Source organism: Haliotis asinina, chromosome 9 (genome assembly GCF_037392515.1).
Source record: "Haliotis asinina isolate JCU_RB_2024 chromosome 9, JCU_Hal_asi_v2, whole genome shotgun sequence".
NCBI classification, from domain to species: domain Eukaryota; kingdom Metazoa; phylum Mollusca; class Gastropoda; order Lepetellida; family Haliotidae; genus Haliotis; species Haliotis asinina.
Genome location: NC_090288.1, coordinates 62,738,555 through 62,766,081, shown reverse-complemented (window position 1 = coordinate 62,766,081; position 27,527 = coordinate 62,738,555). Strand labels below are relative to the sequence as shown.

General features: G+C 39.9%; 2 protein-coding genes across 2 annotated transcripts in view; one reads left to right on the top strand and one right to left on the bottom strand.

Annotated features, from left to right (window-relative positions):
* The window catches only part of LOC137296089 (protein rolling stone-like), a 355,451-nt gene that overhangs the window by 176,412 nt on the left and 151,512 nt on the right, over positions 1-27,527 (top strand). The gene's annotated exons all lie outside the window — the stretch shown is intronic.
* LOC137296087 (interleukin cytokine receptor-related protein 1-like) overlaps positions 10,342-27,527 on the bottom strand; it is a 35,610-nt gene continuing 18,424 nt past the window's right edge. The window contains exons 8-12 of the mRNA XM_067827752.1: positions 22,536-22,665; positions 21,259-21,366; positions 19,484-19,606; positions 18,317-18,385; positions 10,342-17,804 (exon numbers count right to left, since the gene is read on the bottom strand). Of these exons, the coding sequence (XP_067683853.1) occupies positions 16,708-17,804; positions 18,317-18,385; positions 19,484-19,606; positions 21,259-21,366; positions 22,536-22,665 (1,527 nt within the window). The 3' untranslated portion in view covers positions 10,342-16,707. The remainder of the gene's footprint in view (positions 17,805-18,316; positions 18,386-19,483; positions 19,607-21,258; positions 21,367-22,535; positions 22,666-27,527) is intronic.

Here is a 27,527-nt window from a genome sequence, read left to right as displayed (position 1 = left end):
TGCATGATAAATAGAATGTCACCCTCGTGTCTACTGATATCAATGATATCAACACTCGTTGATACATGTAAAAAATTGTTATTTTTTACTTTATCAACTCGTGTTGATATAGTTGATATCAGTAGACACTTGGGAGAGATTCTCTATTTATAAGCATTTCTAAATATTTCCCCATCAGAAGCAACTTGTGTTAAAGTAATTGGCATATTTGGTACTCGGTATCCGCTAGTAAACTGCCAGGTTTTCTAATCAGCAACTCATAATTATCAAGCTGGATTACTTTATCAGGAAAGTTTAAACCTCTGTATGTATGTCCATGTAATTTTCTGGAATTTGAAAAGGGTCTGGTTATATGCTTTCTCATTTGATAGACTTAAAGCATGTTTTTGTTTGTTTATATCTGCAAACATTTAAAACTATCCTGCTTGAAAATAACAAATTAGACGTTTCGAGATAATACAGATCTATATCCTGCACTTTCTGGTGTTCGTTGGGAACACCTCGTTGATGACGGGGCAACAGAATCAACAGATCAACACGTGGGTGAGCTTTGGTAGTTACGGCGACATGGGAGACCTTCTCAGAATTTCGTTAACGACTAACGCATTTGTTTGTTACTCTTTTTTATTGTATTTTTGTTTGTTTGTTTTTTAGGGAGGGGGCGATTAAAGAAAGTGCACATAGTGTTATGATTGTGGGATATATGCAAGACATCATCGTTCTGCGTGAAATTGATACACCATTCGTTTCATCGGCGTCATGCTTTTGTGTAACTGTACGTTTATAACTGTGGTATATGTTTCATAACTGTAAGAGTCATGAAGTAACTTTGTGCGTTGTTTAGAAGGAATATTTCGCTGGAAGGATGGGGACAACATTCAAAATAGTTATAGAATAACTCAACAATTCAATATAGCTGAAATAAAATCATCATTATGTTTTACAGATTAAGATGAAAATGATAAAGAACCCAGTCACTCTTCGCCAAGAAATCAGGAGTTACCAAACCAACGGCAATGAGAGCAATGGGAAACCTGATGACAATGTACTCTGGATGCAAGCGAGACATTTCAAAGGCGAGGTCCAATGTTTATCATGCTTTTCCCTGAGTCTTGCTAATCACATTGCTGTCAGAAAGGCAAAAGATTCAAAACCATAAACAAATTCATATTGACTTCATAAATCTTCTTCTGAGGCTGTATATGCACGTATTCGAAAGATAATTGAATGCATCATTTTCCTTGACGCCCAAGACATGTTCAGGTTCGTGCCATGGATGGAGTCAAAAACACGGGCATGCCGAAGACGGTAATGGCAGCAACGAGCAACTTCATCATGTGTTTCAACGTGTTTGTGCCAAGGAAGGACATACATTACTAAGGTGTTTGTGCCAAGGAAGGACATACATTACCAAGGTGTTTGTGCCAAGGAAGGACCTACATTACTAAGGTGTTTGTGCCAAGGAAGGACATACATTACCAAGGTGTTTGTGCCAAGGAAGGACATACATTACCAAGGTGTTTGCACCAAGGAAGGACATACATTACCAAGGTGTTTGTACCAAGGAAGGACATACATTACCAAGGTGTTTGTGCCATGGAAGGACATACATTACCAAGGTGTTTGTGCCAAGGAAGGACATACATAACTAAGGTGCTTGGCATACATTACCAAGGGGTTTGTACCAAGGAAGGACATACATTACCAAGGTGTTTGTGCCAAGGAAGGACATACATTACCAAGGTGTTTGTGCCAAGGAAGGACATACATTACTAAGGTGCTTGGCATACATTACCAAGGTGTTTGTGCCAAGGAAGGACATACATTACCAAGGTGTTTGTACCAAGGAAGGACATACATTACCAAGTCGTTTGTGCCAAGGAAGGACATACATTACCAAGGTGTTTGTGCCAAGGAAGGACATACATTACCAAGGTGTTTGTGCCAAGGAAGGACATACATTACCAAGGTGTTTGTGCCAAGGAAGGACATACATTACCAAGGTGTTTGTGCCAAGGAAGGACATACATTACCAAGGTGTTTGTACCAAGGAAGGACATACATTACCAAGGTGTTTGTGCCAAGGAAGGACATACATTACCAAGGTGACACACATTACCAAGGTGTTTGTACCAAGGAAGGACATACATTACCAAGGTGTTTGTGCCAAGGAAGGACATACATTACCAAGGTGTTTGTGCCAAGGAAGGACATACATTACCAAGGTGTTTGTGCCAAGGAAGGACATACATTACCAAGGTGTTTGTGCCAAGGAAGGACATACATTACCAAGGTGTTTGTGCCAAGGAAGGACATACATTACCAAGGTGTTTGTGCCAAGGAAGGACATACATTACCAAGGTGTTTGTGCCAAGGAAGGACATACATTACCAAGGTGTTGGGCAGTTATGTTTATATACCTTACTACCGAAATGTGAATAACTGTGTCTGGATCAGACCTCTGTCTATCTGAATGTTTGCTTGCATTTTCTATCTGTATGTCTGTCTGTCTGTCTGTCTGCCTGTTTGCCTGCCTTGCGATCTGTACGTCTGTCTGTCAGCATGTTTGTCTGGCTTTCTATCTTTAAGTATGTCTGTCAGCATGTTTACCTGCCTTTCTATCCGTACGTCTGTCTATCTGAATGTTTGCCTGCCTTTCTATCTGTACGTCTGGTTGGATACCTGTTTGCCTGCTTTTCTCTCTGTACGTCTGTCTGCCAGCGTTTTTGGCTGGCTTTCTGTCTGTACGTCTGTACATGTCTGTCAGCATGTTTGCCTGCATTTCAATCTGTACGTCTGTCTGTCAGCATGTTTGTCTGGCTTTCTATCTGTATGTCTGTCGGTCTGTATGCTTGTGTTTACATACACATTTTTGGTCGTTTTGACAGATAATGATACACAGATTTCCACCGAGTCACCGAGTTCATTGCTCTATACCTATTTTTCACAGCTTACACGAAAGGCCAGCAGCCTTCAACTTTGCAGCTGTGGGAGTCTGGGCGTGTAGTGGTTTGTGTTAATGTTCCTATATTCTCAGCAAACCGTGACTGTGTTTCACTATATCTTCACCGGTTAAGTCTTTATACATACACATTCCATTCAATAGAAAATTATTGAATTGTTTCTAAGCAAGGCGTGTTATTCACTAGGAAAACCCGGAAATCGCAGTCCTTAGTATAGACTGTTCTGTGAGACTTGAACTCGCGTTGTGAAAATGTCCCAAGACACACAAGTTCTGCTGGGTGTTAGTGTCTGGAACGGATGCAGTATGGTACCTGTGGTGGTCCATCCTGAAGGTTATCTTGCGCATCTTATGAGAGTGAGTAGATGCTATTCTTCGCCGCATTCGACAAAGACCTCTAAATAAGAGAAGAAGAGCATATCTCGTGACTTAAAACATGAAGATCAATCAACGCCATTGGGTACAAAGAAATTCAAACAGGTCACATAACCAGACAACTCTGTAAGTTAGATTCTCTCTGAATGGGCCGATATTCTGATATCCAATTGTAACTGAAATACTTTTCAAAGCCGTTCAAAACCTAGCTCAATCAATTTCTCTCTGTCTTCACTACAGTACTAACATGATGTGTTCAGTCAACACCTTGTCCTCGTTGTAAAACGATTTCAAGCATACTGCTTTTAGAACCCTAACATCCCCGATGGGTCTCTACATAGATTTAACCTGAAACTGCAGTCGCTTCCATAAATTAAACCGGAAGATACTAGACTATAAATAGTGAACAGATTCGCCATTGGTTTTACAAGAAACCAATGGCGAACATGATAAAATCTACCATGTGTATTATAAATTGCAGAAATGGTGCCAAATACGACTTTACGTCTGTTTGTACACGTGGTGAAGCTGTGTTAGATTACTTTTACACACACGGAATTTAAGTACAGTCGAACTCCGTATACTCGTGTTATACAGACGTGACGCCAGAGTTTGGTAGCGACTTAGTTACAGGCACGCATTAACCGCCAGTTGTCGTTTGCTTTCTTTCTGCCCTGGAGTAATATAATCTACCATGTGACATACTTTCACACACATTTCATTCTGTTTCACAGAATCAGCGGTAAATGGAAGTCACCTTAACGTGTCACAATTGGCTCATTAAGGGCCATTGTTGTGACAGGATGACTGGGGAGAAGAAGGATCTATCGGTTTTGGTAGGCAATGTAAAACCATCGGGGTCGGGAAGTCCTCCCCCTCCGATTTTTTTACATTGTCTACCAAAACCGAGGAGAAGTGTTTTCTCTATCATATATACCGTCAGTGTTGGGTGATTACAATGTAGATGATTATTTAATGAAGCTACATAACAATAACTGAAGCGAGCGTAAAATCAATTTAATGACAGCAACTATAAGTACATAATTTAACCCCAATCCCTTCGGTGTCCCGGTGGCCGTGCGGTGGAATGTCTGTCTACGGGTGAGAGATTTGCGGTTTCAATCCCGTTTCGGAACACCTTTGTATTGTGAGTTTAATCTTGAACGATATTTTTCAATAGATTGCAAACACTCATGTATCATTTGAATGGATGTTCATACAAAGTTAGGAAAAGTAAACCGGGGAAGCAGTCTTACTAACGAAAAGTGAAAAGTGTAACTCCAAAAGAAAAACCTCAAATATTCTGGGAAAACAAGAGATGACCTAATGTATAGTGAGAAGCACACTTTAGATTTACATGGAAGATTCAAAGGACTTATATTAATTGTTACATTTTCACCAGGCGGAATATATCAAACATGCTCCTATTGGCTGTATAGATCCTTCTTTTCCCCAGTCATCCTGTCACAACAATGGCTCTTAATGAGCCAATTGTGACACATTAAGGTGACGTCCTTTTACTGCTGATTCTGTGAAACAGAATGAAATGTGTGTGAAAGTAGTATGTCACATGATAGATTATATTACTCCAGGGCAGAAAGAAAGCAAACGACAAAATGCCACAAGTCTTGGTTGAACAGCGGGTTGACAGTGCTCTGTCGATGTCTGCGAGGCAGAGATGGTGATTGAAAGCATAATTCACTGGATAGAACAGATACAAGCATAGATATGTAAAGATCATCCGTAATATGTGTTTCTCATATCCGGCCTTCAAAGCAAGAGAACCGTTGGACAAAAGGTAATGATAAAATTGTAAAAAATATTTCATGTTATTTTATTTTATTGAGTCAAGCCGTATTGTGACTTTTGAGCAGTAGCATAGATATATTCTAGTGATAAGGTTTGATCTCAGCTGATCGAGTTGAAAATAAAGTTTGAAAAGATGCAGATGACTTTCATTTTAGTGTGCAAGAATAGGGATAATTTGTATGACACAGGTGCACAAATGTCTACACGTAAGAGGCGACTAATGAAATCGGGTGGTTTGACTCGCTGGTTGGTTGACACATCATCGTAGATCGACTGAAGCTCATGCTCTTGATCAGTGGATTTTCTGGTACAGACTCGATTATTTACAGACCGGTGTCATACAGCCTCCTTCCCTCCTCCCTGTTCACAGGGTTACCTATATCCCCGACCCACCACCTCCCTCCCTCATCCCTGCACCCAGAGTTACCTATATCCCCGATCCACCACCTCCCTCCCTCATCCCTGCACCCAGGGTTACCTATATCCCCGTCCCACCACCTCCCTCCCTCATCCCTGCACCCATAATTACCTACATCCCCCACCCACAGCCTCTCTCCCTCCCTCGTCACTGCACCCAGAAGTACCTACATCCCCCACCCACAGCCTCTCTCCCTCTCTCCTCCCTGCACCGGCATGCTTAACATAACAAAGCCCTGTATTGTAAGCCGTTGACTAAAATTATCCGAAGTTTGTTGTTTCTTCTCCAGCGGGCGATTTCACTGTTAGCACAGTCAAACGCACACCAGTCTATTCCATATATATTCATATATACGAAGCATACTTTGACTCCACAAGCCACTGATGTTAGATGTATAGTCTCTTACCTGCACTCCTGATACGGAAAAAGGTTCAGACAAACGTTCCTGGGAACAATTTCCAGTCAGCTTCACTCCCTGTGACAGAACTTTTGGCAGTACCAACACACAAAAACACCAAACATGCAATCCCAACATGGTGCAATCTTGACTGGCGGGCTTGACCAGGATTCCGAGCGAAGTAAGCGTTTCACCATTCGCGCCTAAATATATAATCAGTTATTCCCCTTTAAGAATGATACATGTTCCCAGATTGTTTCGGCTGAGCCTTGAGCTCTTTTCCTGAGATGACAGCATCGAACAGTTTCATGTTTGGCTGCAGTTGGGTGTCGCTCAAAGTCCATCGGCGTCAACTCTCGCCTGAATGATTGTGACTAATAATGTTCAAACACGCATTTGCGAGGGCAAACTGACAGAAGACCAGTTCCACATTGAGTGATTTAATGTTTTAAAATTGCACCGATCAGTCTGCACGGAAGTTAAACTTACAGTACTCAGATACATGGATGCGGCTGTTATATAGTGTGTTTGTTATTAACGGTACGTATCGTACATTGCGAATGGATTCTGTTGCAGCGAAGACGGGTTAAATCGTACAATAGCATCGCCTGCAGTGGCAGGCTCGTAGATGAAAAACGGCTCTCTGTATCTGCACACCATGGGATTATATCAGCAGTAAAGGGGTAATTGCAGGTGCTTGTTGTTGCCAGGGGATCACTGGAAAATATAGCGGTCACAATACGAACGTGGGTGGGAGTTCAAAACTGACCTCATAAAGTGTATGTCATGCAGCAGTGTTGGGGTTTCACAATCCTGTGTGTATATCATGCAGTAGTGTTGGGGTTTCACAATCCTGTGTGTATATCATGCAGTACAGTTGGGTGTCACAATCTTGCATGTATATCATGCAGCAGTGTTGGGGTGTCACTATCCTGTATGCATGTATATCATGCAGTAGTTTGGGGGTGGGGGTGGGGGTCACATCCTGTATGTAGATCATGCAACAGTGTTCGGTTGTCACAATCCTGTGTGTCCATCATGCATTAATATTGGGGGCACACCCTGTATACGAGTAAGTTTAGTTTTATGCCGCACCAGCAATGTCCCAGCTTTTTATGACATGCATTACTCAAGGCCAATATTCTCACCCGGATTTTCCCGGGTACATACTATATGCATGTCATGCAGTACAATTGTGTTGCGGGCCACATTCTGTTGATGTGTCATGTAGTTAGTGTGTGAAATAATTTCCAAATTTTGCAAGCCAGTCTGGCCAGCCATAGCTGAAAGTTACAAGCCTTTAAAATAATTCGCCTGAGAAACACGCGTAATCCTTCTTCGGGACTAAAAAAATGGTGAATAAAACCCCAGATCGATTTGAGCCGGTCCCAGAGACTGTATCACAAGCTTTTGGAGTAACGTATCTACTGTGGTTCGCAAGACATCCAGTTGCTGAACTGGATATGGTATGTGTTCTGGTAACCGATTCCCCCCACGAATTGAAAACCTTTAGACCTTCTTCTGCCTACTGGTGAAGACTGGATAAGCAAGACAGCTGCAGTCAATACATGTGGAGAAGCCATCGGCACAAGAAGCACACTCCTAACCACCGCACTGCCGACTGTATGTGCACTAAGTGCTGCACTCAACCAACATGGGAAATAACCACTCTGTGATCAAACAGCGAACCGAAGTCACCGTCAGTAAGCGCCACATTGAACCCATACTGCTGTTGAGAGAGCGGCGCTTCAGAATACAGCACCGCACTACAGCGATTTGGTTGAGGAAGCAGCGAATCGAGACTGCCCTATAGTACTGGAATCGCCGCTTTAGAGTGAGTCGCCGAATCCACCATAAGTGGTTGAGTGAGTGCCGCATCCAAACGAAGTTGTTGAAAGTACATCACTTCAAAGTGAATCGAAGCATTCGCGTGAAGTGGATGGGAAAATGGCCTTGAGTGGTAGACCGAATCGCATTAGAGAGTTCCTGAGTCAATGAATCTGTCGGGTGAATCGATGTATACTGCGGTATCGTCACAATAGATGCTGGATGCAATGAAGGCTGTTTGTGATAAAACCACCATATGTGGTGGCGACGACGATTCGCCCACGTCCTGCGAGGCTTCCGAATTACTAAGACAAAACAATAGTCTCAAATTTTCACTCACATATGAGTCTCAAAAAAGCTTCATCTGCTGATTCCGAAGATGACCGTCTAGCAAGTTGAACTAATTTGTGTCATTTCCTCGGCGTTTTAGGAGCAGAATGCCTACCTTCTGCTCGCCGACAATCTCTATCAGACGACCGTCTATTAGCTACCTGCCGATACAGAGAAAACTCCTCGTCTTCTAACTCTCTGCAATACTTACATCTGTTAGACCTATAACAAATGCCTATGCAATCCACACACAAGTTGGAAGGGTCTGCCGCTGAGAAGTTTCTATAACATTGACCGCAATGTTTACGCTTCTTAGATGCCCTCTTTAGATCCACCCACGTTTTTTCACAATTCCAACTTATATCTTCACAGGGACAACATGCGTCCACACTGTGGTGCGACAAGAAAGAGAATGGATGTTACAAGTCGTCACCTGATCAGCTGAGATGGCTGCATGAGCAAAATTGACAGGTGTCTATGGCGGTGGAATAGCTTGGGTGGTCAGAGGCCAGGAAGATTTGATTCAACGTAACTGACAGCACGTTTCCACACATGGTCGAAGTGAGGAAGAGATGCATAATTTGAGATAAGATAAGTTTGAAAATTTATCCCCCGATCTGATACTGATCCTTTGTCACTTTGCCAAAAAACCAGCCACACAATCTCCACCTTTTACCCTACTGTCTGCCACATTTCCCCTTCCCAACAGCCAGCCACACAACCCCCACCATAGTTACCTGGCTGTCTGACACAGATCTCCTTCCCAACAGCCAGCCACACAACCCCCACCATAGTTACCTGGCTGTCTGACACAGATCTCCTTCCCAACAGCCAGCCACACAACCCCCACCATAGGTACCTGGCTGTCTGACACAGATCTCCTTCCCAACAACCAGCCACACAATCCCCAACACAATTAGCCCACTATCTGATACAGATCCCCTTGCCAAAAAACAGCCACACAATCCTCTCCTCAGTTACCCTACTGCCACAGATCCCCTTCCCAATAACCAGCCACACAACAACAAACGTTACCCTACTGTCTGCCACTGATCCCCTTCCCAACAACCAGCAATACCTTCCCCACCACAGACTCCCTGCTGTTTGAAAATTGCAGTGTCATCAAAAAGTTTTGCTTTGATACTTGAAAAAGGTGTATATGTATCTGCACATATATATGTGTACATATTTCACTATATATTTCACAATACAGAAGATGACCATCCACAAGGACTTGTAGTTCCTAGTTTTGATTTGCTCCGAATATGTTATCATGTAAAACATCCATTACACAAAGGCAAACCAGTATGAACCAAGCCATTCAGGTTGGACACCCTACCAATGCCAACAAGCCGAGTACAGCTAGCAACTACAATGAAACTATGCAGTGGTATCAATCATACAGTTGCCATTCTTTGAGAGGCATGAACAACAGTATGAGGCCTATACTCCATCATGTCCACTTCATGATTCCGAGTCCTCTCAAACAACAGTATGAGGTCTATACTCCATCATGTCCACTTCATGATTCCGAGTCCTCGGTTCCGAGTCCTCTCAAACAAAAGTATGGGGCCTATACTCCATCATGTCCACTTCATGATTCCGAGTCCTCTCAAACAACAGTATGGGGCCTATACTCCATCATGTCCACTTCATGGTTCCGAGTCCTCTCAAACAACAGTATGGGGCCTATACTCCATCATGTCCACTTCATGATTCCGAGTCCTCTCAAACAAAAGTATGGGGCCTATACTCCATCATGTCCACTTCATGATTCCGAGTCCTCTCAAAAAAACAGTATGAGGCCTATACTCCATCATGTCCACTTCATGATTCCGAGTCCTCTCAAACAACAGTATGAGGCCTATACTCCATCATGTCCACTTCATGATTCCGAGTCCTCTCAAACAACAGCATGAGGCCTATACTCCATCATGTCCACTTCATGGTTCCGAGTCCTCTCAAACAACAGTATGAGGCCTATACTCCATCATGTCCACTTCATGATTCCGAGTCCTCTCAAACAAAAGCAGAGACACTAATGGAAAGTAAGTCTGAAGTATCAGTATTACAGTAAGACTATTAGTTGTTTCAAAGGCATTTAGAAGTTGGAGGAATCAAACTAAAAGTGCTTTATGAAAGAAGTTGAACCATAAAGCACTTTTAGTAAGCCTATTAGTCTAGTATAGGCCAAATTCACCATTATAGATCATAATCACCTAGTCAATTTCATACAAGTTTTATTTGAGTAAACTTTTAGTATTAAGGAAGCAAATTATGTTTGTTTTCACAATTAAGGCATCTTGATGAATCTGTGCCAGTACTTATGTAAAGCTGGACAAATTAAATGCAAAAGCACATGTAATTCATAAAAGCATTATATACAATAAGATGTTTCATTAAAACATTTGTATATCTGACAATGGATCATACCAAGTCAGACTAAAAACAAACATGCTAGACATGCCCAAGGGAGTTTCAGTGTCCAAATATAAACAACACTGATTATGAAAAATCTATCAACACAAAAATGTCAGTATATGTTCACTAAAACATGTGACAGTGCAACATGAAGTAATGCAACTGATTAGTCAATAAACTATACACAGGGCATCTAGTTATTGCACGCCAATGAATACTTGTATACTGTACAGCAAAAGAGACAAAGCTGTTTGTCAAGTTTTCAAATAGAAGACATAAACATAAATGCTGAAGTTTGTCATATTTCATTTTCTCAAAACTTGTTTCTTTTGCTGTTCAGTACATATTAATGGTCTTATGGAGAGTCAGTGAAACTTTGAAAAAAAAACATGTGGCAAGAACAGTTTGTTCTAGGGATTTAGCTTCCAAAAGACCAAATAAGACAAGCATCATGGCCGATATGTAACTCCAGTCATTACCTTTTCTATACATTTCTCATGAACGAAAGGGCAAATGGTGATAAGACAATGAACACAAACACACAATGTTCAATTGATGTTCATAAAGTTCACACATTTTCAACAATATATTTTAGGTACCGAGGCCACATGCACTCACTTTAGCTTCCTACTCACTTTCTTCCTTCCTTCCCAACAAAAGATTTATTATCCCTTGTGACTTGCCTGAAAGTTATAATTGAAACTTCAAGGTGAACTGCTTCCAAGCAGATAACTCTTACCATATATGGGATGCAGATGGTTCTACTTTGAAAATTGTCTTATGTGGTGTTTGCTGCACTGGCCTCAATCATAAGTTGTGCAATAGGACATTCATAAAGAGTACTCCAAAGGACATGAATCTATGGGGTTTGCTTGAAATAAGTATGGCTGGTATAGGGCATAAGAGTCGAATTAATGCAAAGATGCACTGATTCATTTAAACTTTTTAACTTAATATTGCAATCTAAATATATAATTTTGTTTGGAATGACTTATAAGGTAGTTTCCCCAAGGACTTGTAGTTAGTATTATTGGGAGAAATGCATTATGGATGTTTGGAAAAATGTGGTGTGACACTGTGATTTTTATCTATTGTAGTGACATTATTCAAAATATATATATCTATATGAGTATATAAAACAATTGCCACTATCATCCACTTATGATGGTGAAGTACTAATACAATTATCAAAATCAAATAATTATTGCTATCATTTGAGGTAATGAGTGGTTGGAAACCAACACATAGTGTGGTCCAGTTCAGTACATCGATGCCACAAACAAAATGATGACTGGGCAATAGTGTCACAGTGTATCAGCTTGATGGGCCCGGAGCCTGATGCATGTTCCCTTATGTCAGTGAAGTAAAAGACGAAGTGAATCATACTGAGAACAAGGACCAGGTAGAGGTTTAACAACACCTTGAACATTGCTTCAGGTAACATAAGTGGCACTCTATGCCAAAAGTCACAGTGGTCTGTAATCTGATTGGTTGAAAAACATGATCAAATGGTATTAGATTCCTGGAAACTGCAAGACTGTTTCCTGCGTATCGACACATAGAAACCTAGCAAACAATTGTTTTGTTGTGTCATCAACAGTGGTGATGTCATTCAAATCATATTGTGACATGGAGTTAGAATGAAGTCACAAATGAGCAACTCCAGATGCTACCATGGGAACCAGCTGAAATGGTCTGCTGATGACACTTCACTGCTATACCCGCACTCGAGTGCAGAGAGATTCAGTGTTCCTCAATCTCAGCGTAAGGCAGTTCAAATCCAGGGCCTTGATTTTCAAAGCTCTCTTGGTGTTAAGATAGTCAGTTTTCAGCTACTGTTAATATGTGCCACTTACGACTATCTTAGTTTTTAACAACAGCTTTAAAAATCTTGCCCTAGCATTCTATAGAGCATGCCCTTCATCATTGGAAACACTGTGTCCCGTACTACTGTCAACTTGAAAATGTTACCAAATCCGGACACTCATATACCCTTATCGCATGTTAATATACAGAAAAAAAATGTCTGTGTAACCCACTGAACATGTTTAACACGTTTTTCTCCAGTAACTTTTAACTTGTTCACGATGTGTACCTTCAAATGATGTAGCTAATAATGCACCTTCATGCTGTCTGTCATTTTTTTGGACCACTACATGTTGGGTTGTACACATACATTTCCAGAGTTTTCTGAAGGATGTCAACTCCATGACTCCAGTATGCACAAAGTGACAGACAGGATGAGGAAAACTAATTCTACTGCATTCCGAAAGATGCACAATGATATTCATTTATTTTAATTCTTCACTTCAAACACCAAGTTCCTCTAACTACAGTATTTCATACTGCAATTTGGCATATTACCTGTGTCTGAAATAGGCCCAAATCTCAGCAAAACATCAGGGCTGGTAACTTCAAAATGTTATCAGCCCAAAGTGAATTCAACCTGACCAGACACCAAGAATTCACTCAGATGTACGGAATATCTGTAAATTTCCACCTCATATTTTCTGTGAGGACCCCACTTACTGGGTTCCTGTGGACTCTTAAGTTTATAGGTCAAACTGAATAACAGTGTAAGAATCTACATAGAAAGGTTATAAACAACAACTTGTCATCCATAAAGCTGTATGCTTCACTTTGGATGCATTAAGTTTCAGAATGCCATTCAAACAAATAGTGAAACTGCATTTGTCACAATAGAAAGCAGCAGTAATCAGATTAGTTAAATGCCAGGATAAATCTGTTTGCATGGTTAAGGTATGGTGGTATAAGTCACAGAAATATATTTGAAAATTATTATTGATATGTACTTGGATCATCAACACATTCTCTTGAAGTTAAATGAAAGCTATATGACACATAAAATGTCACCAAATAGCATGTGTTGAAACAAGTATGTAACAAGAGGTTGTTCCTGAGACAAAATAGTCCATGCGTGATCTTTATGTTTTGCTCCTTAACAACTGTCAGCATCAAATGATGGCATGTAACACTACAATACTACAGGATATTTGACATGCTCACATTGAGGTCAAGGTGTGCAAAAAGTACCATAGTAACTGTACAAGAAGGTCAAGTAAAGGTAACATGCAGGTAAATATCAAATAATGGTAAGTATTAGGTCAACAACTACAGCCCTTCAAGGCCATAACATGACAACTTCATCATATCTACATGTCACTCTAAACAAAGGTAAATCATTGTGATTTCTGTCTTAGTAACAAAAATATATCAAATAGACATGGAATAGAATACAGGATCAGAGTAAAATTATGAAATTCTGCCACAAATTCATGGAATTCTTTTGTGTAAATACATTGGCAAGATATTTGCTTTTAACTGTGGTTTCAGAACATTTACCTGGGTGAAAGTACAAAAGAAAACTATGTGACATAAGAACTCAGTGTCAATATACAGTGTGTTGTGAATTCTTGATTTTGCATAAATATCTTTTGTCTATCAATTTTATTTGCCAAGAATACTTTCCAGATTGGCCTCTTGGCATCTGTGGAAGATCTAGGTTTTTCAAGATTGACTTCATACAAAAGAACATCACCGATATGACTGCAACTTTTAAAGAATGTTCATGAAACAAAGTGAAATTAAGATTGTGAATTGTCGCAATTCTACCTTGCCAACTGGACATTTAAATCTCAGAATTTTATACAACTTATAATAGAAGTTGTGTAACAAACCATCACAGATTCAATCGCTGCAATTGGCTTGTACTACAAGGGGTGAGCTGAGTTGGGGAAACACTGAAAAAAGGCATGTGCGGTACGTGACGAGCATTCTTGTTTTCAGTGTTTCAGTTAATGTGCATACCCTCTTGTAATGCAAACCAATAATAGCAACTTGAAATGATGATTGTTTGTTAAATAACCTTTATCCTAAGCTGATGAAAATTCTGAGATTAAACTGTTCAGTTGGCAAGGTAAAATAATGATGATTTGCAATCTTATTTTTACTTTATTTGATTTAGCATTTTGCTTAAAGTAAAATCTGTACATCACTATCACAAACAGACTATTTGTACCTGAGTGGTTTAAGGTTGACTTTGACGTGATTAAATATTTCAAAAATTGAAACTATTGGACTTTATTAAACAGTTCATGAGGCAGTGGAGGAGTATTACTACATCATGAATATAATGCTATAGTTTAATATGGAAGGTGCAATTATGCTGATGTTGCAATGTCTTTCAATAACACAAACTACAATGCCAATGAGTAATTCATGTTTGATGAAGAATATCTTGTATCTATAAATCAAAATATGGTATGCCACGACAAACTGGTAGAACATGCAACAAGACAAAAAGTAAGGACCACAATTCAAAAAAGAGAATGGTCAGGACCATATTTCAACATGCATGGTAAACAGCAGATAAAAGAATTATGCTTCAAAATGGATAAAGTCAGTTAAGTGTAGTGTTTCATACTGGTGAACTGTACAAAAAGGAGAATGTTTGAACATAGTAAAGCACATTTTACAAAGATCACATTTCAGTTTGAGAATATCTGCTATAACAATATTTACTTGTGACCAAGAATGTAAAGTTTAAGCATGAAGACATAGCAAAATAGTTCCATCAACTCTGAGCTCTGTTCTAACACAAAAAAAAACAAAGGTCTTAATAGAATTGATGCCTGAAGCCAAGGTTAGCCAATCAACATGAACACATCAATCATATTTTTAACTGCCAAGACCTCCTGTTTACAGGTAGGAAGGTGGACTGCCTCCATGGTGTAGTAAAGACATCCATGACTTCAATCCCTGGTCATGTCATACATAAAGACATTAAAACATCATACTTGTTGGTCCCTACAAAGAACTCAGCATTAATGGGTACAACAAGGATTGGTCTGCTCAGTCTGTATAGACTGTGTCTGAGTAGGGCATACATGCTTAACTGTGGCATGACATCTCACTGAGCTAACACTATATAGTCTGGACTAGTGCAAGCAGCAACACATACACATGCAAGCACTTGCTCATATGAGGGAGATATTCTTAAGTGCCAAGTTAAACTCCATTTCACCTCACCTCACCTCAACTGCAAGGAGCTGGCTGACCTGATGGACTAAGTTCTCTCTGCTCACTGCTTGTATGTTCACAACAACGGGACAATTTTAGAAGCAATGTCTTGGGTTAGCTATTTAGAAAGTGGTATCTTCACCAACTATCAGGAACAGTCAGTTGACTGATGTCAGGTAATTAATGGTTGATGTTTGAACTGTTCCAGACAGTCCTGGAACTAGAAAATCATGATCTAATATGAGATTCAACACATGGTACATTATAAGCTGTTCCCTGGTCAAAAAGGGGGTCATGGGTTGAGGTACCTTTGATGGTTGGTTATGTCCGCTGAGCCCGAACCACTTTTTAAATAGCATTCCCAAAATGCTGCATCTTACATAGCTACCCTGGAGCCTTGGGTGAGGGGAACATAAACAAACATTGAGGGTACCTCAACATGTGGCCCATGAGGGACCAGTGAACAACGGATTTTTCTTGCCAAACACCTCAATGTTAATTTTGAACTGTAGAAGCATGGGTACCATACACTTCAGCCAACCTGTGTGAAATAAATGATTCAAATCCTGCATCCTGCTGATTTTTCTCCATAGGTATTGTCTAAGTAAAGCCGCCGCGAAGTAATTCCTCCACTTTAATATTCACAAGGAATACATTTGAACATTTTGTTCAAATTTATTTATTGAAAAGAGAGTTAAATGTTTTCGTAGCCATCGCTAGATTTTGCAGACGACACACACAAAAAAAAACAGAGTTACAGTTATCTCACTTCCACTGATTTCCATTCACAAAACATTGGTAATTTCCCTGCATCATGCATCATTTAAGATGAAAAAAGTAACTACCACGAAGTATCAAATGAGTTGCTATTGGCAGCAGGGTGTTTTGCGATGCACCTTGCTTGTACATGGGGTTCACTGAAAATAATGGGAGAGTGCTCATCCAATCACATTTATGTGTGAGGCAAGATAACATATGATTGTCTAACCGAATGGGTTTCTACATATTTACAAATAACACAATGTACAGGTTGACTGAACCTTTGAGTTCAACATACTTGAAATATGAACACAGAAATAGTTGAGACTTCAACAGTGATGACAACAGAAAGTCTGACAATGGCATCCTTCATACATCAATACCACTGACAAGATCATCATTGTCAACAGGTATATTAGGCTTGAGGTTAAATTTACCCTGGTCATCATTCCCTGCTTGTTCACCCATGTTGATGGCAAGAAAACACTCGTCTATGTCTACATCTGTCTGTATCGCACTTGGAGCAAACATGTCCTGAGGATAGAACTCATAACCAGTGGCATCTTCTGCAGGGCTGTTGATGTTATTGATGTTGTTGATATGTCCCAACTGTTTGTTAACAATTTCTGTTGGGGTGTCAGTGGGGACTTCACTTGGCGGAACCAACTGCTCATGTTCCCGGCTATAGTCTGTGTTGTAGGTAACAACACTGCCAGTGTGAGCACCAACACTCAGGTGTTGAGTGTCAATAAATGGATCTCTCCCAGAGATACCAGGACTTGCAGTCAGTGAGACTGAGTCATAGTGACCATCAGGATCGGATTCATATGCTGAATCTTGTCGACGGAACCTCCTATCAAACCAAAGGGGATCAGATTTCTGGAAATGTCTTGCTTTTGTGATGGCTTCCTGGAAAGCTTGACCACTTCTACTGGACTGCAGATTCTCCATGACCTCTATGTCTGGATGTCTGTGAGTTTGGTCAAACACATCAACTTCATGGATGTGACACAAAAAGTCCTTGAAATGTTTTGGCAGTTTATAATGGACACCAGGACTCACTTCCTTCAAGACAAAATCCTCACTGGTGTAGTCAAAGTACACAAGAATGGTCTTCCTGTAGAAATCAGGCTCGAGAGACTTTGTCCTAACATGGGTTATGGCTGGGGAGAAGATGTCGCCCTCTGGACCTTCATCTTCTGTCTTCAAAGATGTGTTTGTGTTCCTTGCATCCAGGAGTTTGAACGCTGCCTCTGAGCTGATGACAATCACGTAGTCCGCCTCGTCAATGTGTGATATGATCCACTGGTAGGTGCCTATAGCTTGGAATGCTCCTTTGAACCAGGGTAAATAGAAAACATCACAGTAGCACTGTTCCTTCAGATACACGGCCAAACAGGTGATGACATTCAGGTGATCCTTATGGTCTTCAGCATACAGCAAATATACCTTCTTCCTTGCAAGAACTGAAACATACACAGTTGACATAAATGTTTGATAAAGGCTCAGGTACAATATCGCACAAGCCATTTCACACACAACTGGACTGATAACATGATAGAACCATTGTCCAAGAATGACTCAAGAGTAAAACAATGATGTTGACTGGTTGACACTCTTGGTCAAGACACTTGCCTTGGTAAAGATCCAGGTTTGATTCCCTCATGGGCACAATGTGTGAAGCCCATTTCTGGTTATCCAGCTACTATATGGAAAACTGCTAAAAGTGGCATAAACTAAACTCACTCACTCACTCACTCACTCACTCACTCACTCACTCACTCACTCAACTCACTCAACTCACTCACACACTCACTCACTCATTAAGATTAAAGACTTATGTATCACAGTATCATCACAGGAGGAACCTGAGCTACAGTTCAGACTCTGGCGTTGAGTGTCTCATGAAAAAATTATAATTCAAAGTATATCCACTACACATCTGACACAAAGGAAACTGATAATGTTCAACTAGTACCTGATGGCCCGTTACTTCTGCGAAGATTGTTAATATTTGTTGGCTTGTTTTCACTGATGAATCCACTTCCTGAAACAAAATAAGAAAATCCTTAAAATTCTCATTTTTAATCCACTGAATAATTAGTGGTGATATTACACTTTGCCAAAACAATGACTGTCTCAAAACAAAGAGGATATAGCTTGACACATAAACCATTTCCCCTTAAAACTCTCAATTACATAAGTTAAATATACAGAAATATTCAGAAAAAAACTTATCTGACAAAAAACAATGACAGGTCTGTTCTAATTACAACATATATTTCAAAACCAGTTTAAACTGGAATACACAGGCCGTATATTATTGTTTAAATTAATACCCTAATTACTATGATTACCTATGGTTTCTGATTTTACCTTACTCTGTATATTGAAAATACACTGTTAACCTTAACTATTGGTGTGTGAATCACCCAATGGCAACATGCAACATGGCACTTTTATTGCAGATACTAAACAATATGTTCAGTCCTGGTCTGCAACAAGAGTGATCTCCCCTTTCAAACATCATCCTAATTTACTGACAGCAAGAATGCACTTTGTATCCATCAGACACACAGGTGTCTACATGTCTAGGCAATCTACTGCCAGTTTCAACTCATGTCATGCTTACAATTCAAAGCAAGTGTATGTTAAATGTTGTGATATGAAGACCTGACTTTGATTCCACACATGGATAGACACAATGTGGTGAGGTTCATGTCTAATCTTCCCTGCCATGATATTGCTGGAATATTGCTAAAAGCGGCATAAAACCAAACTGATTCACTCCATTTTCAGTCCCTCAGCTGAGTCAGGTTTGCTGATCAATCAAATTTCTATTTCATTTCTAAGAATATACGGAGAAAGTAGGGAACTTGTCCCAATTTTGTCATACAGATCTCAATTTTGTCATACAGATCTGTTTAAACAAGCTAAGTGGGAAACACATAACTCTGTCGGATAACTTTTCCATTCACTCCTCTTCCACAGACATCCTTAAAACTATACAGGTCACCACATTAAGGGAAGATGTATTCCACACTGTTGATAACACCAGGATGGCAACATGGGCATCATCAGGGAGGACGAGTGTAAAATCAACCAGTGATAATGATGTTAAACTGATGTCTTTTGTTCCACTGACCTGAAAGACGCTGTCTCCGGTATACAAACACAACTATCATGATCAGGACCATGCCAAACATGGAACCAAACACAGCTGCCAGCACCGTCACTACATCAGTGGATGAGCGTGATGGATCTGAAACTAGAGAACACACCTTTGTCAACAACAACATACTTTGGAAATATTCCAGCTATATGGCGCCTGTCTGTAAGTAATCAAGTCTGGACCAAACAATCCAGTGATCAACAGCATGAGCATCAATCTGCACAATTGGGAACCGATGACATGAGTCAACCAAGTCAGCAAGCCTGTCAAATTCAAGAGGTGTAGCCATTCTTCTAAATAATAACATCGAATATAAAATACACAATATAGTTGAAGACGAAAATGGAAATGGCATAATTTTAGATGTAACTGTCAATGGCCTAAGATTAACCCTTATAAATCTGTATGGACCTAACTCTGATAGTCCTTCCTTTTATATATCTTTATTTGACAAGATTGTAAACATGGGAAACGATTCAACTGTAGTATGCGGAGATTGGAATCTAGTTCTGGACCCCTCCATAGACCTTGAGAACTATAAACACATCAATAACCCACAGGCTCATAAGACTGTCTTGGAAAAAAATCAAAACTTAAACTTAACAGATGCTTGAGAGTACAAAATCGCAAAATACAAAAGTATACATGGTGGAAAAAGAATCCTCGCCAACAAGCTAGATTAGATTTCTTCATAGTATCTGAAGACCTCTTTAACATAAATTGTACCATATAGCTTATACCTGGTTATGAAAGTGACCATTCTGCTGTAACTCTATCTTTATCTACACAAAAAAGTAAGGAAAAGGGTCACGGTTATTGGAAGTTTAACACATCAATATTGAGATGAGAGTAGTATGTAACACTAGTAACCAACTTACTCAATGACACCAAACGTGAATACTAAGACCCTACGTATTCAAATGATGAATTAAACGGAAGTAAAGATGAACATTTACGATTAACTATAACTGACACTCAATTTCTGGAGATATTTTTAATGAAGGTCAGAGGAAAATCCATTTCGTATTCTTCATATCTTAAGAAAAGTAGAACTACAAGACAAAAAGTAGTAGAGGAGAACATATGTCGAAGAGAAAACGAAATAAGTAGCAACTTCCCAAATGTTAGCGAAACGATTCTTGCTGATTTATCCAAAAGTAAAATTGAATTGGAAAAACTAAAAGAAGAAGAAATGAAAGGAATTCAAATTAGAAATAGGATCCAGTGGTATGAAGAAGGGGATAAACGATAAAACGAAAGTCGACTCGTTAAGACTTTCATGCTTAAAGAGTTACATCTCCAATATCTTGCTGCTTGCCCTTTACAAAACCTTCTTCTCCTAGGAGCCAATATTTCTACACACTATAAAGTCAAAAATCCATTTTGGAAAGACTCTCTTGATGCTTGGTATAGAAATATTAAAAGATATGCGTGTAATAATTACGATATTAACAAAATACTCATGCAACCACTATGGCTAAATCACCAGTGTAACCAGATTTTGTTTTAAGATATCTCTCCTCAGTAGATAGGCACACAGCCAAACATCAATGAACATCCATCTATGCAAGTTATAGTGATGAGTAGATCTATGGTGATGCTGCTAACAGAAAAAAGGTTCGCAAAGTATGCTGTGTAATCAAGAGCAACCAAAACAGGTGAAACCATGACAAGCAACATGGTTAGGGAAGCAGATGATTTATTATTATTAGCAATAATTATACAGATGTACTTTTAGCTGTCCTTACTTGACTTGTCCACGCGCGGAGTCCCTTGGGTGGTGTCATCGGTGACGTCTGCTGGTGAGGTGACGTGGGAGCTGTCTGCTGATGCTGCTACTGTGGGTGGGGGTGATCCTGTTAATAATCACAAGTTACAATAAAGAAGACAATCATGAGAATTCTGCGGCAGATTAAAGCAAATTCTGCACCCTATTTCGCAATATTCTGCAAAACATTCAGCAGCTCAGACATTTAGAAAAAACAACAAAACCATTACACAGACATTCATAGTTTAATTCTCAAACACAGATATAAAAATAAGTCGACAGTACGCATCACATCTTCGTAAGTTTGATGACAGAGCACCCACACCTTTTTCTGTGTTTGAGAATTAAACATTTGCTGAAAGTTATTTCACTCCTCTCAAGCTTAAAACTGATGCAGATGAACAACTTCATGTAAATAACAATTTTATATTTAAACGGAATCAGAAAAAATTTTCAAATTTAAAAAACGATCGGTTTTAAGAACATAATTGCAGTGTCAAATTCATCTAATATAATTTGAAAGATACCTAAAACTTGCTTTATTAATAAATCATGATTGTTCTGAAAATGTTGTCACAGTAAATATCTCTGTTCATTTTATGAGTAACCAATCCTAATTCTGACATTAACTATACTTTTCATTTCGGCTTTCAGTCAGTTTTCACTCAGTTTTTATAATAAGCAAAATGTGTTTTCCACAGACCAGACCTTTTCTGCATGGAAGGGTAAATTCAACGTTTTTTTCTGCAACAGCGGAATCGCGGAATCCAGGTAGGACTGGATTTTTCTTCGTGACTGGAGAACATGACATAAATGTAAGATTTTACACTGTTTTCAGCTGACATGTTATCCATGCAGGTTACACACAACTGATCATGCTCATATTACATATGTATTTCACGAAATCATTCTAAGGAGAAATCACCAAAAATCATTGCATTAAAGATTTTGGATCTTGGATACACAGACTAACTTCCTATGTTTTCCACTGATGACAGTGGGCTGACTATCTAGTGACAACAGTGGACAGATCATCCACTGACGACAGTGGGCTGACCATCTAGTGACAACAGTGGACAGATCATCCACTGACGACAGTGGGCTGACCATCTAGTGACAACAGTGGACAGATCATCCACTGACGACAGTGGGCTGACCATCTAGTGACAACAGTGGGCTGACCATTTAGTGACAAGTGGGGAGTGACAATAGGAATTGCCCATCTACTGATGACAGTGGAAGCTGAATGTCACTTACCATTATCAGTGACAGTGATGTTTCCAGTTGATGTGGTGATGCAGCGAACACAGTGACTTTCATTGGCTGACGTCATCTCACGACACAGACACTGTCCTTCGTCCTGCCAGCGGGGATTATGTGGGGACACCTGAAATGAAAATAATACACATCAGACAATGAGCTGCCAGGAAGACATTGACAAATGGAATTTACACTGAGATATAAGTGGTATATCTGGAATGGGTAGGGGTCCATCATTTTACATAGGATAAGTAGTATATCTGGAATGGGTAGGGGTCCATCGTATTGCATAGGATAAGTAGTATATCTGGAATGGGTAGGGGTCCATCGTATTACATAGGACAAGTAGTATATCTGGAATGGGTAGGGGTCCATCGTATTACATAGGATAAGTAGTATATCTGGAATGGGTAGGGGTCCATCGTATTACATAGGACAAGTGGTATATCTGGAATGGGTAGGGGTCCATCGTATTACATAGGACAAGTAGTATATCTGGAATGGGTAGGGGTCCATCGTATTACATAGGACAAGTGGTATATCTGGAATGGGTAGGGGTCCATCGTATTACATAGGACAAGTAGTATATCTGGAATGGGTAGGGGTCCATCGTATTACATAGGACAAGTAGTATATCTGGAATGGGTAGGGGTCCATCGTATTACATAGGACAAGTAGTATATCTGGAATGGGTAGGGGTCCATCGTATTACATAGGACAAGTAGTATATCTGGAATGGGTAGGGGTCCATCGTATTACATAGGACAAGTAGTATATCTGGAATGGGTAGGGGTCCATCGTATTACATAGGACAAGTAGTATATCTGGAATGGGTAGGGGTCCATCGTATTACATAGGACAAGTGGTATATCTGGAATGGGTAGGGGTCCATCGTATTGCATAGGATAAGTAGTATATCTGGAATGGGTAGGGGTCCATCGTATTACATAGGACAAGTAGTATATCTGGAATGGGCAGGTGTTGATCATGTTACATAGGATAAGTAGTATATCTGGAATGGGCAGGTGTTGATCATGTTACATAGGACAAGTAGTATATCTGGAATGGGCAGGTGTTGATCATGTTACATAGGACAAGTAGTATATCTGGAATGGGCAGGTGTTGATCATGTTACATAGGACAAGTAGTATATCTGGAATGGGCAGGTGTTGATCATGTTACATAGGACAAGTAGTATATCTGGAATGGGCAGGTGTTGATCATGTTACATAGGACAAGTAGTATATCTGGAATGGGCAGGTGTTGATCATGTTACATAGGACAAGTAGTATATCTGGAATGGGCAGGTGTTGATCATGTTACATAGGACAAGTAGTATATCTGGAATGGGCAGGTGTTGATCATGTTACATAGGACAAGTAGTATATCTGGAATGGGCAGGTGTTGATCATGTTACATAGGATAAGTAGTATATCTGGAATGGGCAGGTGTTGATCATGTTACATAGGATAAGTAGTATATCTGGAATGGGCAGGTGTTGATCATGTTACATAGGATAAGTAGTATATCTGGAATGGGCAGGTGTTGATCATGTTACATAGGACAAGTGGTATATCTGGAATGGGCAGGTGTTGATCATGTTACATAGGATAAGTAGTATATCTGGAATGGGCAGGTGTTGATCATGTTACATAGGACAAGTAGTATATCTGGAATGGGCAGGTGTTGATCATGTTACATAGGACAAGTAGTATATCTGGAATGGGCAGGTGTTGATCATGTTACATAGGACAAGTGGTATATCTGGAATGGGCAGGTGTTGATCATGTTACATAGGACAAGTGGTATATCTGGAATGGGCAGGTGTTGATCATGTTACATAGGACAAGTAGTATATCTGGAATGGGCAGGTGTTGATCATGTTACATAGGACAAGTAGTATATCTGGAATGGGCAGGTGTTGATCATGTTACATAGGACAAGTGGTATATCTGGAATGGGCAGGTGTTGATCATGTTACATAGGATAAGTAGTATATCTGGAATGGGCAGGTGTTGATCATGTTACATAGGACAAGTAGTATATCTGGAATGGGCAGGTGTTGATCATGTTACATAGGACAAGTGGTATATCTGGAATGGGCAGGTGCTGATCATGTTACATAGGACAAGTAGTATATCTGGAATGGGCAGGTGTTGATCATGTTACATAGGACAAGTAGTATATCTGGAATGGGCAGGTGCTGATCATGTTACATAGGACAAGTGGTATATCTGGAATGGGCAGGTGTTGATCATGTTACATAGGACAAGTGGTATATCTGGAATGGGCAGGTGTTGATCATGTTACATAGGATAAGTAGTATATCTGGAATGGGCAGGTGTTGATCATGTTACACAGGATAAGTAGTATATCTGGAATGGGCAGGTGTTGATCATGTTACATAGGACAAGTGGTATATCTGGAATGGGCAGGTGTTGATCATGTTACACAGGACAAGTGGTATATCTGGAATGGGCAGGTGTTGATCATGTTACATAGGACAAGTGGTATATCTGGAATGGGCAGGTGTTGATCATGTTACATAGGACAAGTGGTATATCTGGAATGGGCAGGTGTTGATCATGTTACATAGGACAAGTGGTATATCTGGAATGGGCAGGTGTTGATCATGTTACATAGGATAAGTAGTATATCTGGAATGGGCAGGTGTTGATCATGTTACACAGGATAAGTAGTATATCTGGAATGGGCAGGTGTTGATCATGTTACATAGGATAAGTAGTATATCTGGAATGGGCAGGTGTTGATCATGTTACATAGGACAAGTGGTATATCTGGAAAGGGCAGGTGTTGATCATGTTACATAGGATAAGTAGTATATCTGGAATGGGCAGGTGTTGATCATGTTACATAGGACAAGTAGTATATCTGGAATGGGCAGGTGTTGATCATGTTACACAGGATAAGTAGTATATCTGGAATGGGCAGGTGTTGATCATGTTACATAGGATAAGTAGTATATCTGGAATGGGCAGGTGCTGATCATGTTACATAGGACAAGTAGTATATCTGGAATGGGCAGGTGCTGATCATGTTACATAGGACAAGTAGTATATCTGGAATGGGCAGGTGCTGATCATGTTACATAGGACAAGTAGTATATCTGGAATGGGCAGGTGCTGATCATGTTACATAGGACAAGTAGTATATCTGGAATGGGCAGGTGTTGATCATGTTACATAGGACAAGTAGTATATCTGGAATGGGCAGGTGCTGATCATGTTACATAGGACAAGTAGTATATCTGGAATGGGCAGGTGCTGATCATGTTACATAGGACAAGTAGTATATCTGGAATGGGCAGGTGTTGATCATGTTACATAGGACAAGTAGTATATCTGGAATGGGCAGGTGCTGATCATGTTACATAGGACAAGTGGTATATCTGGAATGGGCAGGTGTTGATCATGTTACATAGGACAAGTGGTATATCTGGAATGGGCAGGTGTTGATCATGTTACATAGGATAAGTAGTATATCTGGAATGGGCAGGTGTTGATCATGTTACATAGGACAAGTGGTATATCTGGAATGGGCAGGTGTTGATCATGTTACATAGGACAAGTAGTATATCTGGAATGGGCAGGTGTTGATCATGTTACATAGGACAAGTAGTATATCTGGAATGGGCAGGTGTTGATCATGTTACATAGGACAAGTAGTATATCTGGAATGGGCAGGTGTTGATCATGTTACATAGGACAAGTGGTATATCTGGAATGGGCAGGTGTTGATCATGTTACATAGGATAAGTAGTATATCTGGAATGGGCAGGTGTTGATCATGTTACATAGGACAAGTAGTATATCTGGAATGGGCAGGTGTTGATCATGTTACATAGGACAAGTGGTATATCTGGAATGGGCAGGTGTTGATCATGTTACATAGGACAAGTGGTATATCTGGAATGGGCAGGTGTTGATCATGTTACATAGGATAAGTAGTATATCTGGAATGGGCAGGTGTTGATCATGTTACATAGGACAAGTAGTATATCTGGAATGGGCAGGTGTTGATCATGTTACATAGGACAAGTGGTATATCTGGAATGGGCAGGTGTTGATCATGTTACATAGGACAAGTGGTATATCTGGAATGGGCAGGTGTTGATCATGTTACATAGGATAAGTAGTATATCTGGAATGGGCAGGTGTTGATCATGTTACATAGGACAAGTAGTATATCTGGAATGGGCAGGTGTTGATCATGTTACATAGGACAAGTGGTATATCTGGAATGGGCAGGTGTTGATCATGTTACATAGGACAAGTGGTATATCTGGAATGGGCAGGTGTTGATCATGTTACATAGGACAAGTGGTATATCTGGAATGGGCAGGTGTTGATCATGTTACATAGGACAAGTAGTATATCTGGAATGGGCAGGTGTTGATCATGTTACATAGGATAAGTAGTATATCTGGAATGGGCAGGTGTTGATCATGTTACATAGGATAAACATTACATACATAAATCATGCCTAAAATGTTCACACTTATCAACATCTACTCTCTAACAATATCCCAAGAGTTTGAAAGTGTGTTGTAGACAAGCCCACTTAGAAGACAGCCACAAGATGACTAGTTTGCTAGTTGGCTACTTTCATTCAAAAAAGGGTAATAATGATAATACTAATATTATGGATTCGTGCATTGCACTTAACTCCACACCAATGTCTGATCAAAGCACCAACAGAGTGAATAGATATAACATGTTTACAATCCATTGAACAGTTAGGTCTTCAGGTGCTTCTTGAACTGAGTTATAGTTGGGTTAAATTTCTGATTAATTAGAAGAGCTTTCCATTCAACAGCAGTGCTATATGTGAATGTTCTTCCACCAAATGTCTTGAGCTTGATTTTGGGGACCTTAAGTGGCATTTCGTCACTGGAACATACAGTTCTTGTAGGGACACAGTTCTTCTACTAGATCACACAGATAACCAAGAGCTGATAACTGACACACT